The sequence below is a fragment of the Apodemus sylvaticus genome, chromosome 12 (assembly GCF_947179515.1).
Source record: "Apodemus sylvaticus chromosome 12, mApoSyl1.1, whole genome shotgun sequence".
NCBI classification, from domain to species: Eukaryota; Metazoa; Chordata; class Mammalia; order Rodentia; family Muridae; genus Apodemus; species Apodemus sylvaticus.
This window is the reverse complement of record NC_067483.1, coordinates 26,493,228-26,511,436: the sequence shown is the minus strand read 5'-3', so window position 1 is coordinate 26,511,436 and position 18,209 is coordinate 26,493,228. Positions and strand designations below refer to the sequence as shown.

Sequence of the window (18,209 nt, the reverse complement as noted above, 5' to 3'; positions counted from 1 at the left end):
CCTCACGGACTGAGCAACTACTGGATTTTTGGACTTCCTGTTCACAGCCAGCTGGGCTGCAGCTTGTAAGTCATTCTTATAAATTCTCTCTCTCTCTCTCTCTCTCTCTCTCTCTCTCTCTGTGTGTGTGTGTGTGTGTGTGTGTGTGTATGTGTGTGTGTCTGACTGGCTGTCTATGTGGGTATAGATATTCATTCTATAAGGTCTTTTATTTATAGATCCCTGATTCATACAGGCAGTATACATACACATACTTGGGTTTTTGTGGGCTCCTGATCTGTGTGTATGTGTGTGTGTGTCTTCTCAGGAAAAGTATGTCACACAGCAAAGCAGAGAAAGGAACTTTATTCAATGTAGTAATGTTGGAAAGAGGAACAAATAGTGAAGTTCAGTGATACTTCTAGTCCCATCTTCCAGGTTCTGATGTGAGGTTGAGGTTTTAAAAAGGCGCGCCTGGCTAGGCAGTCCTGGTCACGCACGGTGTGGGCTGTGGGGGCTTCAGTCTCTCCGGCCAAGGTGGTTAGACATGGTGTCAGAGTTATGGGACATCTCTTTCCAGGAAACTATCTCCCCTAAGGCTACCAGACTTCAGACTTTTTCTTCTCCCAGCACAAGACACCGGGGAAAATTCCAATTTCTTGGAGTCCATTGTTTGAATAGTCTTAGAGCGAAAGAGAGTCTTTTTAGAATGTCTTCATTCCTCCTGGAGGGCTATATAATCACTAAGGTACCCCAGCCTGTCACAGGATGAAGCCTTTTCCAATTGCTTTTGCTGCCGTGGGAGGTTTCTAACGTCAGGGCCTAGGGTACCTGTAGTTGGCTGGTTAAGAGTCTGTGAGTGTAGCCGGGCGGTGGTGGCGCTCGCCTGTAATCCCAGCACTCTGGGAGGCAGAGGCAGGTGGATTTCTGAGTTCTAGGCCATCCTGGTCTACAGAGTGAGTTCCAGGACAGCCAGGGCTAAACAGAGAAACCCTGTCTCGAAAAAAACCAAATCCAAAAAACAAAACAAAAAACAAAACAAGAGTCTGTGAGTGACTGGGAAGATGGACTCACAAGCATGAGAACCTGACCGGGCAGAACCCATTCGAGTTCTGAACTCCTGGGTGATTCTGAAGACTGAAGGGTCTCTTGTTCCTCCTTTACCCTAGAGGCCCCAATGTGAATGGTTAGAATGCAGAGCCCTGGGCACACAGCATGCCCCAGGCCATCACTGCCTTTATCTTTTCAAGCCTCAGTTTCTCCTTTGTGTGGAAAGCAAGTCTCAAGATGGTTCTGAAGCGTGGCCAGCTGGTAAGGGTGTCTCTGAAGTGGGGCGGGGGCACCAGGCAGAACCACTCTCGGTGACTTACCGGATATTCCATGTTCTTACTAAAAAGCTAGGTGACTCTGGGGAGTGGAAGCACACATTTGTCACCTTGTTAAGAGGCTGAGGACTGCTGCCTAGCTCTCCAGTAGGGCGGGGTTTTATGGTGTGATATCTGCGGGACAGCATTATCTCTCTCCTGTCCTTCAGCACACACCACCCTGAGGGGTCTCACACTCACTGTTATCTCCAACCTGAGCTAAAGGACTCTCCCAAGGCGAGGAGGCCGCTGCTTGCTGGAGCCCTCCACCTGGGAAGGAGGAGATAAAGGTGATTCAGGGTTAGGGGGAACCTGGTTCAAATTTCCTCTGCTATGCCACATCTCAACTTATGATGGTGGGTCACTCTGTTATCTGAAAGATGGGCCTGATCCGTTCTTTTGTTCTTAAAATTTCATTACATTACCATTGTATTACATTTATTTATTTATTCATTTACTCTCTGTGTGTGTGTGTGTGTGTGTGTGTGCGCGCGCGCGCGCGCGCGCACACGCACACACACATGTGAAGGTCAGAGGACAACTTGAAGGAGTTGGTCCCAGACATGGAATTCTGGTTGTCACGTTTTGACTCCACAGCAGTCACCTTCTGAGTTTTCTCATCAGCCTTGGTCCATACTTTGTTTTTTTTTTTTTTTTTTTTTTTGTCTGCTTTGTTTTGACAGACAAGGTGTCACTGTGTAGCAGTGGCTGGCCTTGAACTCACAGTGAGCTGCCTGCCTCCGCTTCAGAGAGCTAAGATTAAAAGGCATGTGTGTCACTACATCCAGCTGTTCCCAAAGTGGCGGCGTTACCAGTTTGACAAATGTCTGCCACTTCCTTCTCTCCCCTCCTTTTGCAGGACCAAGTCCCAGGAAGCAGAGAGCGAGAGGGCAGGGGCATCCCAGCCTTCACACTAGAGGCTTTGTGTCCACCTTTGACCTCTGTGTGCTTGCGGATGACCTGAGGTCATTGACCAGGGCACCCCACACATCCCACTGGGTCCCAGGCGGGGCTGTGACCTGCTTGTCTGGAACCTGGCTTACACTGTTTACCACTGTTCAATCATTACAGTGAGCTCCAACCACCCAGCTTCAGAAGAAATGGCTGCAGAGGCCCGTTGGCAGCAGGACTCTTGCTCCACCTTTCCCTCAGAGGGCTGTGGAAATTCACCAGAGAAGAAGGGCAGTGCGGCCTACTCTAGACCTGGTGAGCTGGGGTCTATGGGGCAGGGAGGAAGCAGGGGGTGGAAGACACAGTACTCTAAGCAACTCTCTGCAGCGTGGACTGATTGCAGGTGCTAGGGTTTCTTTCTCAGAAACCCCAGAAGTCCACGGAGGCATGCTTCCTCCAAGCAAGTGTACACTCTCTTCCTGTGTAGATTCATGATACCTGGTGTGTGTGTGTGTGTGTGTGTGTGTGTGTGTGTGTCAACCTCAACCTCCGCCTTATTATCTTTAAGAGACTCTCACTTGGTCTGGAGTTCACTGGATTAGCTAGGCTGGCTGAGAGTCCCGGGAATTATTGGTCACTGCCTCCCTGGGGCTGGGCACACCCCTGCATCTGTCTAGCTTTGTGTGTGTGTGTGTGTGTGCCTACGAGGAGAGCTTTGGGGGATCTAACTCTGCTCTTCATGCTTGCATCTCGAGAACTTTTCTTACCCAGCTCCCTCCCCAGCCCCCCTCATTCTTTCTGAATTACAGGAAAGGAGAAAGGGATGACCAGTGTGTGTTTGCTGATGGAGGGAGGGCAGCACAGAGAGAAGAGAAACCGAAATGTCTGGACTATATAGGAAAGAGCCTCTGGGGGAAGGGCAGCCCAGCCTCTGGGCAGGGAAGCTCGAGGTTGGGGGCAGGGTATGCCAGGCGGGGACTGAGGGATGCTGGGAGAACCTGGAGGCCAGGTCTGCTTTGATATGTAAAATATGCATATCAGTCCTTGGCTTCGAAACCGGAACACTAAGGAGTATCCCCGGCCAGCCTGAGATACTTGAGACCTTATCTGAAGTTCATTCCCTTCAGATAAAAAAAAAAAAAAAGTTCTACTTCAGTAGTGGAATAGAAAGAAGTAACCTTAGTCTATAGTGGGGCGGCAACCAAGGTGCTGGGGATTTGGGAAATACTCCAGATGGATCCCCGTGTCTCATAAGCCACACCTTACAATACAGAGTGATACACCATACTAGGTCACAACAGGGACTGTATACCTTGGTTCCAAGACCAGCTAGCCTCAAGGGCCACCCCACCCCACCCCCTCACCTGCCTGTCTCAGCTCTCTGGGTGTGCCTTTACCCACTGGGTGATGCTAATATCAAAGGATTCCTCACCTTTCTGGGTCATCCTCAGTTCTTTTACCCAAGTGCAGCTTATCTCCCATACAGAGGAGAACAACCCCCCACTCACCCACGCTCCCCATAGTGCCAAAGCACGGGGGAGTCTCTTGGTGCCTGGCTTAGTTGGGACAGGGCACAGCTGGACAATAGGATGCTCCCATGGCCTCAGCCAGACAGGACCAGATTCAAGTGGCTTGGCAGCCAGAAAACATGGTGGCTTCCTGTGGTCATCTAGCTTTAATAGGCAAGTAGAACATTTATTTTGCACACAGAGACAGATGTGTTCTGTCCGAAAGTGGGGGATCAATCCAAGATAGGAAAGCAAGCAGTGTTCCCCTCCATGCTGAGCCAGGTAGAAGATGAATCTAGGTTTTCTTCCTGAATTCTCTTTTTAGCCAAAGGGCTAGCCTTACCTTTAAAAGAATTACCTCATACCTCAAGGTCTCTGGAAATAGACCGTTCAGCAACTGAATGTGCAGACCCTGTTTGTATGGCCTCTGCTGATCTGTTACTTCCCAGTGCAGCTGGGTACACAGGAGAGCGGAGTAGCCAGAACCCCTCGCTGACAGAATCTTTGTATATGTGTTCATTCGTGTGTGTGTGTGTGTGTGTGTGTGTGTGTGTGTGTAGATGGATAGGTGTACATGTAGGTGCTTATATGTAGAGGTCAGACCTTGGGGTGCAGTTCCACTGGGTACCCTCTACCTTGCTTCTTAAGCTGGCCTAGAGCTCAACAATGGCTGACTAGTGATGTGCCCATCTGCCTTCCCAGTTCTGGGATTACACGCTTGTGCCATCATGCCTGGCCTTTATAAGAGTCCAACCTGGGTGGGTCCTCATGTCTGTAAGGCAAGCACTTTACTGACTGAGCCTTCTCCTCACTTCCCCAGACAGCTTTGCAAGACCAAGCATTGTGCATAAGCAGATGCTGAGGTGTCATGCTGCTCTCTAGACACTGGCTCTTGTCTGCTGGAGACAATGGGAGGCCAGCCCTCGAATTCTGCCTACCCTTTGAAAGCTTTGTGGCACCTTGGGGCATTATAGCCTGAATGGATAGAGAACCTTTAAGAATGGCCTCAGGGTCTCAGAGATGTATTTGCTGGTGCCTGTTTGGACAGTGGAACCCTTGAAGGAGGCTAGAAAGACTCTAGGCACTGGAGCAGACAGAATAGAGTTGGTGGGAGTGGGTGGGGGTGGGCATTGAGGAGCAATGAAGGAAGCCCCTCCCCAAGAGAAAGTTTGGGATGCTTGGGAGAGCTCTGGGAGAGCAGGGAGACCCCCAAGAGCAGCATTTCCTTCCACAGAGAGCACAGATCTCTGCTTCTTCAAACCACTGTACCTTTAAGAAAAAAAAAACATGGATTGTGTGTGTACACAAGCTTGGACAGTACACATATGGAGGTCAGAGGACAAGTTTTAGAAGTTGGTTCTCTTTCCACTTCATGGTCCTGGGGGTGGGGGTGGGGGTTAGGGGACAGAACTCAGGTTTGCTGGGAGCTGCCTTTACTCCTGAGCCAGCTTGCTGGTTCCCCCAGGATACTCTAGGGCCACCCCTGAGGCCCAGCCTACTTACTTCTGGCCCCTCTCAATCCCATCTCCTGTACCCTGGGGCTTCCTGGAAAACAGGATTCTTAGAATTCCTCAAAGTAACTCCCCGCAGAGCTGAGGCGCTCCACACCTGTAAATCCCTGCAGGGCGGGAGCTCTGAGCCAGAATTGCTAAAAGTTCAAGGCCAATCTGGGCCTCTTCGGGAGGCACTGTTTACAAAACAAAACAAAACAAGGGGCTGGGGAGATGCTCTATTGGTAAAGCATTGCCTGTCACCACACCCACGTAAAAAGCCAGCACAACCAGACGGTAATCCCGGCACCAGGCAAAGAAGACAGTACTACCCCACTAACCCGCAAGCCTAGCCTATCTGAACCAGTGAGCGCCGGGTTACCGTTTCAAATAAATAAATAAATAAATAAGTAAATAAATAAATAATAAATAAATAAGTAGAGATCTAAGAGAAGACCTAGCATTGATCTGTGGCCCATATATGCTCATTTGTACATGCTCCCATCCCCCAACACACACATGCACATATATAAACACCTTTATAGGTTCCTCACCCTCCTGAATGCACTGTAAAAAGCTAAAGTTCCTTAGGAGGAGTTAATGGACTATCCTTCTGCTCTAGGAAGTCTACAAAGTCTCAGTCCATGAGTCAGGAAAACCATACTCCCATTTCCCATAAACTGAGCGTGAAGTTAATGCCCCTAGGGCCATCGGTATCGGGTAGGACTGGCCACAACAGAAGTCTAAAACAACATCTTTATGCTGTGCCCTAGTGTGCTGCAGTGTGGAAAAGCGAACTGGGGCGGGGGACAGCATAGGGCAGTGTCCCAGGGTAGGGATACCTTTGTCTGGGCAGGGTGGTATCATAGAACTCAGAGGTGTGTGTAGGGTTCTAGTTTAGCCAGTAGTTCCCAGAGAGTCCTGAAGGGCCACCACAAAACCATCGGGGCCATGAAACCTAAAGACTTCTGAGAGCAGGTCAAAAGTCATTTCTAAGGAGACAGGATATAGATGTGATAGAGCCACAGTCACCGCGTTCTGGTTGCAAACCTATGAACCCTTGTTGGAGACAGGAGGGGTTTGCTGATCCTGTTTTCCACTCCGAAGAGGGAAGAAATCCACCCCTATTTGTCACCCACCTGTGCAATCCTAGCCTGCTGCCTAAATGACCACTTTGACCTTGATCAAAAACTGCCCTTGGATTCTAAGTGTTCTTTGAGTGGGGGTGGCGCGCAGAGGTCACCACATCTTCCTGCTCCCTGTTCCTCCCTGTCGGGGTGGTCGGTTCTGTTCACTGCCTGTTGCAGACCAGGAAGTGACAGGACAGGCTCTGAGACTCCCTAGGGGAACCGCGTGGAGTGGTGGCTGGTGGCTTCCTCCACTTGTAGTGCTGGGCGCAGGGCGGGGACCGCGATTGAGGCCAGGAGGGGTGGCACTGCTGGATAAACAGCAGCGAGCTGGCGGGCAGCCACTACCCGGCCAGGTCCGGCCCCGCGGGCGGGCGGGGCGCAAGGAGAGGAGGAGCCTGAGGCCGAGCCACCGCCTCCTCTGGCGACCTGCAGCTGCCAAGGCTCCTCCAAGCGGCCGGCTGCCGAGGTGAGTGACCCTGCCCCGGCTCGCTCGCGTGCCTTAGGCTGTGCACTGTCCCCGGGACCCTTGTAGCGTGCCTGCTCTGGCGCACCCTGAGCAGTCACTACAGGTTGGGAAACCTCGTCTCCTAAACCAAGGCTCGTGACCCTGGTGGCAGAAGATCCCAGCGGGGTGCCCAAAGATCAGGGAAAGCAGGCGTCTGGAGCCCGGGTTGTGCTTGAAGTCACCCTCCAGGCAGCCCTGAACTACCACGGGTCGCACGTGCTCTTCGTTTTTTTGTTCAGCGTGTTTCAGGGGAGGGAGTGCCCAGTACCCAATAGGCAGATCTGCCTAGTGCCCGCCTCTGCCCGCGGAACCTTAGCCTGGAAAGTTCTTCCTGCCCACTAAAATCTGGGAGTAGGTTGCCGGCAGGAGTGTAGCGGTAACTTTGATCACTCTAAAGTGGAGGTTGTGTCTTAGGCTGTTTGGGTCCAGGGAAGAGGGGTGGTGGGGTACCAAGAAGTCAAACACGTGTTCAGCACCACCTCTAAAACAGGCTCCAGAAGTCGGGGTTTGTGAAATGCCCGAGGGAGGTATGCCTGTCCTGCAGAGTGCTGCTATGATATAATTAGCAGCCAAAATTTCTCTGACACTTATATGTGCCAGGGTGCTTGAAGGGGCTCTGTGCATTAGACCAGCTAATCCTGGCAGCCAGGAGACCCTGTTTTTCTGTTATTCAGGGGGAATGCTGAGCCTTCCAGAGCCCCTGTATTTTGCAAGGACACAGGTAGCAAAGCATAGAAGTTGTTAGACTTTCCCAACAAAGAGGGCTTCTGTAAGGTAAAGGAGGCCGAATTCTCAGATTGCCTCATGAACGCAGTGCTGGCCAGAGCAATGATCCCAAGAGGAGAGGGTTTTAACTCACCACCAGGGCTGGTGTGTGCAGTCTGTCTGTCCATGTGAAGGCCAGAAGTGGATATTGGGTGTCTTCCTTTATTGATTTGCACATTTTGAAAGATTGATTGCTCATTAAACCTTGAGCTCACCAATTGGCTAAGCTGTCTGGCCAGCAAGCTCTGGGAATCCTCCTGTCTCCGCCTCCCCAACACTGTTATTACGAGTGCACTAGCTTCTTACCTGAGCTCTAGACATCCAATCATAGTTCCTTGTGCTGGCACAGAAAGCATGTCACTGACTGAACCATCTCTCAGCCCCTGCAAGGGCTGTTATAAACATAGATGTCCAGTCCTCCTGGGCAACCAGCTGAATTGCTTGGGAGCACATGGAGGGCCCAGCTGTGTGTGTGTGTGTCTGTCTGTCTTACCTGTCTCTGTCACCAGTGGTCTGCAAAGGGGTTGGCAGGAAGCAAATGCTTGACCCATGTTCCACAGATGAAGAGACAGAATGGGACAAGCAATACTGTGGGGAAAGGGGTGGGAATGAGAAGGCTTTCCAAGGGGGCCTTGGCATGGGAGACTAGTGGACTCAGACCCAGCCAGGAGCTCAGGATGCCCCAACTGGTCATCTAGAGTTTGGCCAGGTTGCCTGAGGCCTGCTGAGGGACTCCGGGCCTGATCTGGTTAGGCTTGTATCTCTTCATTCGGAAGACACCAGATAGATGGATTCCTGGCCCGACCTGTCTACTGTCCTTGTTTCGAAGGTTTCAGAGTGTTAAAAAGTGAAAGTTCTTGATGGAAGTCCAAAGCCACACACCTTCACAGTGGGTGGGATGAGGCAGGCGGCTGGCTGCAGGCCAGTCTGGCTTCATAGTCAGCAAGCATCTACCCTGAATCCCAGCCAACGCCGTCGTCTTCTGGCTCTCTGGACTTGTTCTTCAATGGGCAAGCCTTGCCTGGACCTTAGGCCCTGTGTCCTCATGAAACAGAGCGAGCTACCCACGGGCACTCATTATATAGAACTCCCAAGTTGTAGGAGTTTGTTGCGTATCAGATTCCTCAGTCTGCTCCCAAGGGTTTGGATATTAATGTTACATATCTGGGTTTATGTCGACATTGGGGTGTGTGCGTATCTGTGTTTGTGCAAGTGTGTGCTCACCTGAGTGTGAGGACCAGGGGTCAACCTCAGCTGTCCTTCTTGTTTTTTCTCTCCCACTGCTCTGGCACTCACCAGTTCAGCTCGGCTGGGTGGCCTGTGAGCCCTGGGGTGGCCTGTGTCATCCGCTTCCCCCAGGTGTGTGATCACAAGTGTGCACCCACACAGTCGCAAGTGTGCACCAACATGCTCAGCCTTTTTATATGGGTTCTAGGGATTGGACTCAGGTCCTCGCACTTGCAAGGCAAGTAGTTTTATCAATTGAGTTATTTCCTTCTGTCAGATTTGATTATTAATCTGATTGGATCTTCCAGGCTTATGTAGAGAAGACCACTGAAGCCCAGAGTGGAGTCAGAGATCCCCTCTCTGCAACAGGGCTGGTCTCTGCTCCAGACCCCAGGAACCCTTGCTGAGAGTCTGGGCACTGAACTCTAGGATGGGGGGGGGGGGGAGAGGAAGAGTCTCTCAGTGCTTCCTGCTATCTGCAAACTGAAACCTTAATAGGCCGAGGCTGGGGGACGGCCTTCCGGGACTTGGGTCTTCTGCCTTCCAACTGAAACTGGATCTGCCTCTTGCTGCCTTCCCTAGCCTGCAGAGTGGTTAGGACTTGCTGGCTTGGGCAGGCAGGAGGTGGGTACTTTATGTACTCTATGAAATTTCTCTCTAGTGTCTGGAACAGGAATGGGCCTCTGGATTTAAAGGGAGGGAGTTTGCTGATTTAGAACCTATGTTGGCTCCTTTCCTCCTCCGTGAAGGGATGCCTCTGTTTTGTCAGTGTGAAGATACGTGCATGCTATGGTATACAGGCAGAGGTCAGAGGACTACTCAGGAGACCTTGTGGTTCTCTTCTGTCTTTACATGGTCACCAGGGCTTGTCCAGAAAGTGTTTTAACCACTGAGATATCTTACCAGTGTTTGTTTCCTACTCCTGCCCCACCCGTGAAATTCCATTCTAATCTGTGAGGTTGTGAAGGTTTTGAGGGGGTGGGCTCTCCGCATGATATGCAAGTATCCAGTCAGGGAATCACATCTTCTGGTTGACCCCCAAAGCTGGGCCTCCGATCTGTCCCACTCGGCCTCTGACAGAGCACTGCAGCTCACCCCTCTTCCCGCCCTTGGCCGGCCATGCCCTCACACCTGAAATGACAGTCCTCATGCCCGAGCAGTTAGCTTCCCCACACACCCTGAGCCTGGCCCAAGCAATGGTGCTATCCTCCCAACCACGTGATTTTTCCTAGGGCAGACTAGTCTTCAGTCTCCTCTTTCAACCCCAAACTAGAGACTCTTTGCCGCTCACTCTAACTCTGTCCAAATCCTGCTTCGTCACCCAAGTAACATTTACAGAGCAGTAACTAGGTGCCAGGCTCTCCGACCAGCACAGTCGAGAGTACTACTCCACAGTTACACTTCCAAACTCATCGGAACCCCCTGTATTTCTGAGTACAAATAAAGGAAAGGCCTCTCTTCTGTGTGCCTAGCCCTCCAGAACACTGTTTTGAGTAGATCTCTACCCAGCTGTCCCTGTAGCATAAAAGCCCTCCACCAGGAGAGTTAGCCCTTCCAAACAACACATCCTTACCTGTCACCTTGGTCACCCACAGGAGCAACTGTGGATATCACCTTTCCGTAGTCAGGTGTACACCTGTCTTCCACTCCACGCCAACAGCCTGGTGTTTAGACACTATTTGCATGCTGGGAACTAAATGCAGGACCAGAGCATTCTGGGCAAGTGCTCTTGCACTGAGCTGCTCCCCAGCTCTGATTGCATGCTTTGAGTCTCTTTGGCTATCCATTTAGGAGATTAATCTTGTACAAACAAGGAGACAGTCCCAAGAGCATCGCACTAGACAGCGGCATGAATGTGGAGGACTATGGGGATCAGTGAAGGGTGGAGTGGGCTATCCCAGGACCCATGAAGACAGCAAAGCCTTCCTGAGACTGGCGAGCAGACCTTCGACAGTGACAGCTCCCCCCACAATAATACAGACAACTGATACTTGTCTGGCTGTGTAGGGGAGTCGGTCTGTCATTCTTCACGGTAGGCTGATGGAGGTAGGAGGACCCCAGCATTGAGGTTAGATGTCTCTGAGGGCAAACTTGTTCCAGGTGACTGTGACCCAGACTCTCCTGGTAGAGTTGACCTGGACCGTGTGGGATGTGACAAGGAACCAGTTCTTAGTTGTGCGGGTGACCAGCCATGCCTGTGCAAGGGTCAAACGCATACCGGGAGCAGTGGTTCCCCCATTAAGACTGGAGCCACTGTGAAAGGTGAGATGAGTCCCTTTGATGCTCCTTAGATGGATGACCCCAAACTGGCCAGGGCTGGAAGCGGGCAGGGGCGGGGCAGCTGGATCCTAGTCATTAAAGATGATCCACCCGGGGATGGCAGTCTGGAAAGCCTTGCTGCTAGGGATCCAGGCTCTGTGGCTGGAGATGGAGACCGTAGTGCACCTCAGTTTTCAGGGTCTCCCTGAGCAAGGCCCCATGGGAACAGATGGAATCCCAAGGAACTGCAGAGAGAGTCCATTAGCTCCTCTCCACGCTTCACCCAGCAGGCGTCTTTTCCTGGGGAAGTGTCCCTTCCTCTCAGAGCTGCTACTCTAAGGGGACCCGGAGATCACCCAGCAACCTTGCCTGGGACACGGTAGGCTAAAGGGCTCCTGTGCTGAGACAGGAATTCTGCCCCAAATCCTGCTGCCCATCGTTCTCGGTGACCCCGGGGCTCACTGGTGATGGAGAGCCCTCCTTGAACCCCACCGACTGGCTCCACGGAAATCTTCCACCATCAGGAGAGCACAGCTCAAAGTGAGGGACTGGGGGCAATGCACAGGTTTCTATCCTCGGCTGATACAGTCCAGGGATCGCGTGGTACCCCCAGCAACGAGAGGAGATTCAGACAACAGGCAAATACTGAGTAACTTGTGCCTTTAAGGGCTTCCGTAGTCACTGTTTGACTTAATGGTCAAAGCAGAGGAAACACTAGGGATATAGCTCAGAGGGCAGAGCACTTACCTAGCGGGTTTGATATCCTGGGCTCTAACCAAAGACCCATATAAACAGGACATAGAGTACCCCTGTAATCCTAGAACTGAGGAGGTAGAGGCTGAAGGATCAAGGGTTCAGGGTGCTTCTTTACAACACATGCAGTCTAAGACCAGCCTGGTCTACACGAGACCCTCAGTAAGAGAGAAGCCCTCCCAGGTCACACGGTCAGCATGTGGTTAAACTCAAGTTCATATTCAGGGCTGTCTGAGTACAGCAACCAACTGCTAACCTAGCCTTACTTGTTGATTCAGATTGGGTAAATGTCGTCCAGGGTTACAGGAGCGGATAGATAGATGCCTTAAGTATCCAACAGCAGGAGGTTGGATTTCCAAAGAAGTGGGGTTTGGGTGGGTCAGGAGTGTGCTCAAACTCAGAGGGAAAGAACAGGCCAAGTGCAAGAGAGTCACAGCTCAGGGCATGAAGACAGAGAAAACAAAACCAGTCTCTGTATTGGCCTGTGCTGGGCTCCATGCTATTCCAGAATCTAGCCCTGCCCCCAAGAGGCTTTACCTTTAGGAGACAGGCATAGAGGACTGCCAGTCAGAGCAATATGGACCTGCTCGAGTTGTTGGTCCTTTTTTTTTTTTTTGAGACAGGGTTTCTCTGTGTAGCCCTGGCTGTCTTGGAACTCACTCTGTAGACCAGGCTGGCCTCGAACTCAGAAATCCACCTGCCTCTGTCTCCCAAGTGCTGGGATTAAAGGCATGTGCCACCACCACCCAGCTAGAGTTGTTGGTCCTTATAAAGCAACAGACTGGGATGTGTGTGCTTATCAACAGACTTCCCTGGACTGCAAGTTTGCTGGTTCTGACAGGCCAAAGACAGTCAGATATACCCATGCACAAGCCCAGACAGCATGGTTCCCATCAACAATGCATAAGTTTCATGAACTCCGGGTTGCTCTCCCAGCCTCGGAACACTGCAGCAAGCAGCCAGCAGCGGGTGGGCGTGTACCCTTATCTACCATTTCCAGTGAACGGGTAATAGAGCTGACTGTCTGTCATCTGCTATGGGCACTGTCTGGCATGGAGTGACAAAGAAGCTTCCCCTATCAGCACGAAATGCTGAGAGAATTCTCGAGAAGCCGGTAACTGCCACGGTGATTGCAATGAATTACCCTCCGAGAAATTGATCAGTCGCTACTTTCTGTTACCATAATGTGTGCTTTGTACCTCGAAGGGTCTCCGTGTCTCTGCCCGCCCTAGCCTTTATTCTCCATGACATTTATTCATTTTATGCATCCTGGCTTCAGCCTGCCATCCTGCCTCAATTCCTGTACCAAAGGCTCTGCAGTCTCAGCCACTAATTACTACATGAGGTTTCCTCCCCAAACAGGAAGTCTCCTGCAGAATTGCTCTCTCGGGGCACTCCACTCCGTAACCGAACATCAGCCACCTCTCCGGGGCCAGTCCCTGTGGCCAGCTGTAGGCGGGCAAACTGAGAGAGAGGGGAGGTGTCCCAGTTACCCACGCCCTAGGAGGGCCTGTGGCCGCCCCACTTCTGAAAAACCCCAGTCAGACTGCCGAAGGTGGAGACTTTAGTCAGAAGAGGCGGCTTGCAGTGGGGTTGTCTGGGCACTCTAAAAACTTTAGACCACCCCCGAAGGCCAGATGGCGCAGTCACCTGTTGCTGGTAAGTCTGTCAGATCAGGCCTCCAAGGCAGCCACCTGGCTCACTTATTAGTACACTGTCCTCTGGTACACTTGAGAGTGCTGTTCTGTGAAGGTCTGCAGATTTGCCAGAACCCAGAGGGAGCAGTGTTTGCCTGAGAGTTGCACAGCCTCAGCCTGGCAGCAAAGAGCACAGCAGAATAAGATCTTGTCAAAGTAAAGCGAGAGTGGTCTGCTGTGTGTATCCCAGGGCCACCTTCCCGGGGAGGGCGTTCAGGCAATGAACACAGGAGCCTGTTCGGAGTGCAGGGCTCCAGTTTGCACACACAGAGAAAGTAGCAGCTTTGTGGGTTTTAGTGTGTGTTGCTTTAAAAAAAAATTAATGTTCATGATGTATTTCTGAGGAATGTGGGCCCGTTGGGAATTATAAATTTTACACAGAACTGCTGGCTGCGAGTAATCGAACTGGATTTTTCTAGAAGGATTTGAAAAGCTAGATGTTTGTAAAAGCTTTATCAATTATTCATTTGCTTTTATTCTGCAAAGTGATGTGGAGAGAAAATGTTGTTTTCTAACAGATCAAACTTGTGTGCATGAGTGTGTGTGTGTGTGTGTGTGTGTGTGTGTGTGGCCTGGCTTATATGCATGGACTTTATTTTCTCTTCAACAAGCACAAAACTGCCTTCCTTTAAAAAGAAATGATTTTTATGATGTTTAAATAATAATCCCAGGTAGTATTGCTAGAAATGTAATAGCAAAATGTTTGTAAGAGTCCATCTGACAGGGGAGAGGCCCACAGGGAAAACTGAAGTGTACCACTTAAAACATGTTTGATGTCATTAGCTTTTATTTGGTTTGGGGCAGAGCCTCCTGTAGCCCAAGCTGGTCTCAACCTCATCACGGAACCAAGGACGATTTGGAACTTCTCATTCTCCTGCCTCTACGGCCCAAATATGGAAATGGCGAGCACACACTACCACCCTGTCTGTATGGTTCTGGGGATATAACCCAGGGCTTCCTATGTGCTCCAAGCGTGTGCTCTCCACCAGTTGGCCTGAACCTCCAGATCTGCCACTAGTTGTTACATGCTCATTTGAGACTGGCCACCTCTCTTCTCTCCCCTCACCTTGGGAGGCAAACATAGGGCAAGGAAACAGACTGTGGTCCCTGGGTCTAGGAAGGAGCAAGGGTCTGGGTCTGAGTGAACCCCCACTTAGGACCCAGGATGGAGGACAGCGCCACTCTAAAGGAACAGCAAGAGGAGTGACTGGAAAATTGTTCCCAGCAGCCCAGAGAGAAGATAAAGGGCACAGGAAGGAAACAGACATAAATCCAGAACCCGGTGCTGGCCAGGTGACATCTGTAGCACCCACATACAGAGGCTCCGCCCTCACCACCCACGATGTCAGTGGGGTGCAGAGACTAGATGAAGGCAGAGTCAGCTCTGGGTCCGGGAGGAGCTCCCCTTACCTGTCTGAGCCGTGGTTTGTGATGTATAAAGTGGAAGCATCTTCTGTGGGTCGCATCCCAACACACACCCAAGGTCGTGGATGGCTGCACAGTGAGATCTGGCCTTGTCTTCTAATCTCTTCTCTTTTGACCCTGAGGATTTGGGTTGTCTAGGGACCAGGCACTTTCAGAGTGCTGGGTTGTTCTGGCTGCTCCTTCGGTAGCCTTATGCCCCAAGGACATCTTGGATTACTACTTGGGGAAGTCACATGGCAGAAAAAGGGAGAAGGCGTTGTCCCTGGCAATCTCTTCTTTTTGCATAGCAAGGGTGTAATTTTCATTGAGGCTGTGTGGGCAATCCTCTGTCTAATGATGGCTTGACACAGGCTCTTTCAAGTTCAGGGAGGTACAACACCAACAGCATTCAGTGGAAACCATTCTTCAAATTGTGAATTTGGGTGTTTCCTGGGTATTTTTAAACTCACAGCATCATCAGTTTACGGTGGATTTGCCGGCTGCCACGCCACCGTAAACCACCATAAAGTGAGCAAGACTTGTGTGTGTGTGTGTGTGTCACTTGTGTGCCTGTATGTTCATACACATGAACTCACATATTGACACATTCATTTAAAGGCCAGATGTCTTTCTCAATCACTCTCTGCCATATATATATGTATATATACATGCATACATGCATACATGCATACATACATATATATATATATAGAGAGAGAGAGAGACAGAGACAGAGACAGAGAGACAGAGCCAGAGCCAGACTGTCATAGGAAACAACTGCTCCCAGATTTTGCTAGTCTTACCCAGGGATCCTCTGTCTCAGTCTCTGGGGTTACAGGCAGGCTACCACTCCTATCTGTCGTATATATCGGGTGCTGGGGACCCTAGTACTTTCATGGAATGCTCTTTACCCCTGAGCCATCTTCTCAGCCCAGAAAGACTTTATAGACTTTACTGTTCCTTCCACCTGCCCGAGGGTTGTAAATTCCTATCAAAGGGTGTTAGGTTTAACGTTGCCCATAAACATGTGGGAAGGCATGACGGGAGATCATGGGACTTCCCTGCACTCTAAGAGAAGGTGCTTGGCCCTATAGACTCGCCCCGTCCCTATGACAGAGAGTCTAAGGGATCAGAGGACAAAATCTGTATTGTTGTCTTATAGAGGAACTGGGAGCCTTCTCTTCTTCCTCCTCCTTTAAAAAACTGTATGCATATGTGTGTACTAATGCGTGTGTGCTCGTGTGTGTACATGTGCTCACATGTATGTAGTGAGTCTGTATGTGTATAGGTATGCCTGTATACTCCTGTGTGTTTGCACTAACATGTGTGCTCACATGTGTGTGCTGGGTTTCATGTGGACTCAGAGGGTGACATCAGGTGTCACCTTCAGGAGCTCACCAGCTAATTCAGAGATTATCCTGTCTCAGCCTCCCCAGCACTGGGGTCACAAGTGCATGCCACCATGCTGATTTGTGTATGGGTGTGGGGATTGGAGTTCTTCATACTTTCTAGGCAACCACTTTACTGACTGAGCCATCTCCTTAGCAAACCCAGCAGCTGGGCCTTCTGTTGGGCCTTGTAATTGCTAAGCTTAGTTATAAACAAGACCGGACTTGGGATCAGATAGTTATGAAAACTGCTGGGCACTGCTGTGAGGGACTTTTTGGGTCAGATGATTTGAGTCAGGAAGACCCGCCCTTAATGTGGGTGGCACCTTCTGGTGGCAGCACAGATAAAAGGACAGGGAGAAGGAAACCCCTGCTTTTTGCCTGCTGCCCTCAGTCTTGCTGGCAAGCTCATCTCTCCTGCTGCTGCAGCATGCCCTCTCCCCTCCCCACTGATGCTAGAGCCAGCCAGCTTCTTTGGGTTTTCGCCCAGTGGCTCTCCAGAAGTCTCCAGACACATAGGGACAGTTTGAAACTGGGAGACACCCAACCAGCACACTAAACAACTCCTGGATTCCTGGGCTGTCTTAGCATGAGACAGCTACTGTTGGATTACCTGGACCACATCATGTAAGTCACTCTAAAAATAATCCTGATTCATCTCTTGTGAGGAGCAAGTAGTTTTGGTGTCTCTGTCCATAAAACTTCTGGGCATCTATAGAAAAGTAAGGAAAATAATGACGCTGGCTGGTGACTTCCAGAATCTCTGGGTAAAGTGACAAAAGAGAAGAATGAACTTAGTGATAAAATTAACCAGCTCCAGATGCACATACGCAGGCTAATGTTTTCTAGGTGTATCCTGGAAGAAATCTCAGCAGCCATAAAGTTCAAGTTGCTGAGACTCAAACCCAAGCCCCTCCTTAGAAGGTTGGCCAACTTACAACAGAAATTCAAGTCTCAGACCTGAGGATATCAGTGTGTACCTGAGGAGGGTGAAGGGACCAAATTTCTTCATTTGAGGAATTAGCCTCCTCTACTTCAGAGGATGTGCCCCCACCCCACCCTGCAATATCACCCTCTTCACCCTTGCCTGGGGAATTACTCTTGCATTGTCTGTAGAATGAGACTCTCCGTAGGAGACAATGCTGATGCCCTTTAGTCCGTGAGTTATTGTCTGTACACGTGTAATGGGACTCAAGGCTCAACAGGCCTTGAAATGAAGAGGTATGCTTGCTACACCAGTGAAGAACTTAATGAGTTTGCAGATTTGTGCAAGCAAAAGTCTGCAGAATATGTACAGGGATGGATTTGAAGGGTGTGGGATAATGGCGGAAGGATGAAAGGACCAGATTGGCTGGTGTTAATGCGTATGAGCTCCTTGCGCAGAGATTTTGGGTTTAAAATGAACCTGCATACAATTAAAATGCCAAACATGGCTGCTCACACCTTTAGTTACTGTGCTCTGGAGGTAGAGGCACTGGATCTCTGAATTTCAGGCTAGATGGAACTACATAGACTATTTAGATAGATAGATAGATAGATAGATAGATAGATAGATAGATAGATAGATGGATGGATGGATGGATAGATAGATAGATAGATAGATAGATAGATAGATAGATAGATAGATAGATAGATAGAGAGCTTATTTGAAATGTTGCCAGAAGTACTTATCAAAAAAATGGCCTACAGAGAGAGAGAGTGAGCTGGAGATGCCTGGTGTCCTTTGGCTTAGTGTTGATGAAGGGATTCGGGGGTTGAGGGAAATTGGACTGCTAGAGAGTTGCCCAGCACACATGCCCTTCACTAATGCTGGGAGAGGTAACTGGCAGGAGGAGCACCAGCACATTTG

At 50.3% G+C, this 18,209-nt stretch overlaps 1 protein-coding gene across 4 annotated transcripts in view; it reads left to right on the top strand.

Annotated features, from left to right (window-relative positions):
- Positions 1–1,559: 1,559 nt before the first annotated feature.
- Steap3 (STEAP3 metalloreductase) overlaps positions 1,560–18,209 on the top strand; it is a 49,469-nt gene continuing 32,819 nt past the window's right edge. The window contains exons 1-2 of one of the 4 annotated variants that reach the window (XM_052200346.1): positions 1,560–1,633; positions 2,415–2,549. In XM_052200346.1, the coding sequence (XP_052056306.1) occupies positions 2,444–2,549 (106 nt within the window). In that variant the 5' untranslated portion in view covers positions 1,560–1,633; positions 2,415–2,443. Of the gene's footprint in view, positions 1,634–2,414; positions 2,550–6,737; positions 6,829–13,365; positions 13,531–16,908; positions 16,988–18,209 lie in introns of those variants that run through there. The other 3 variants (XM_052200348.1, XM_052200347.1, XM_052200350.1) reach the window with 3 other exon arrangements.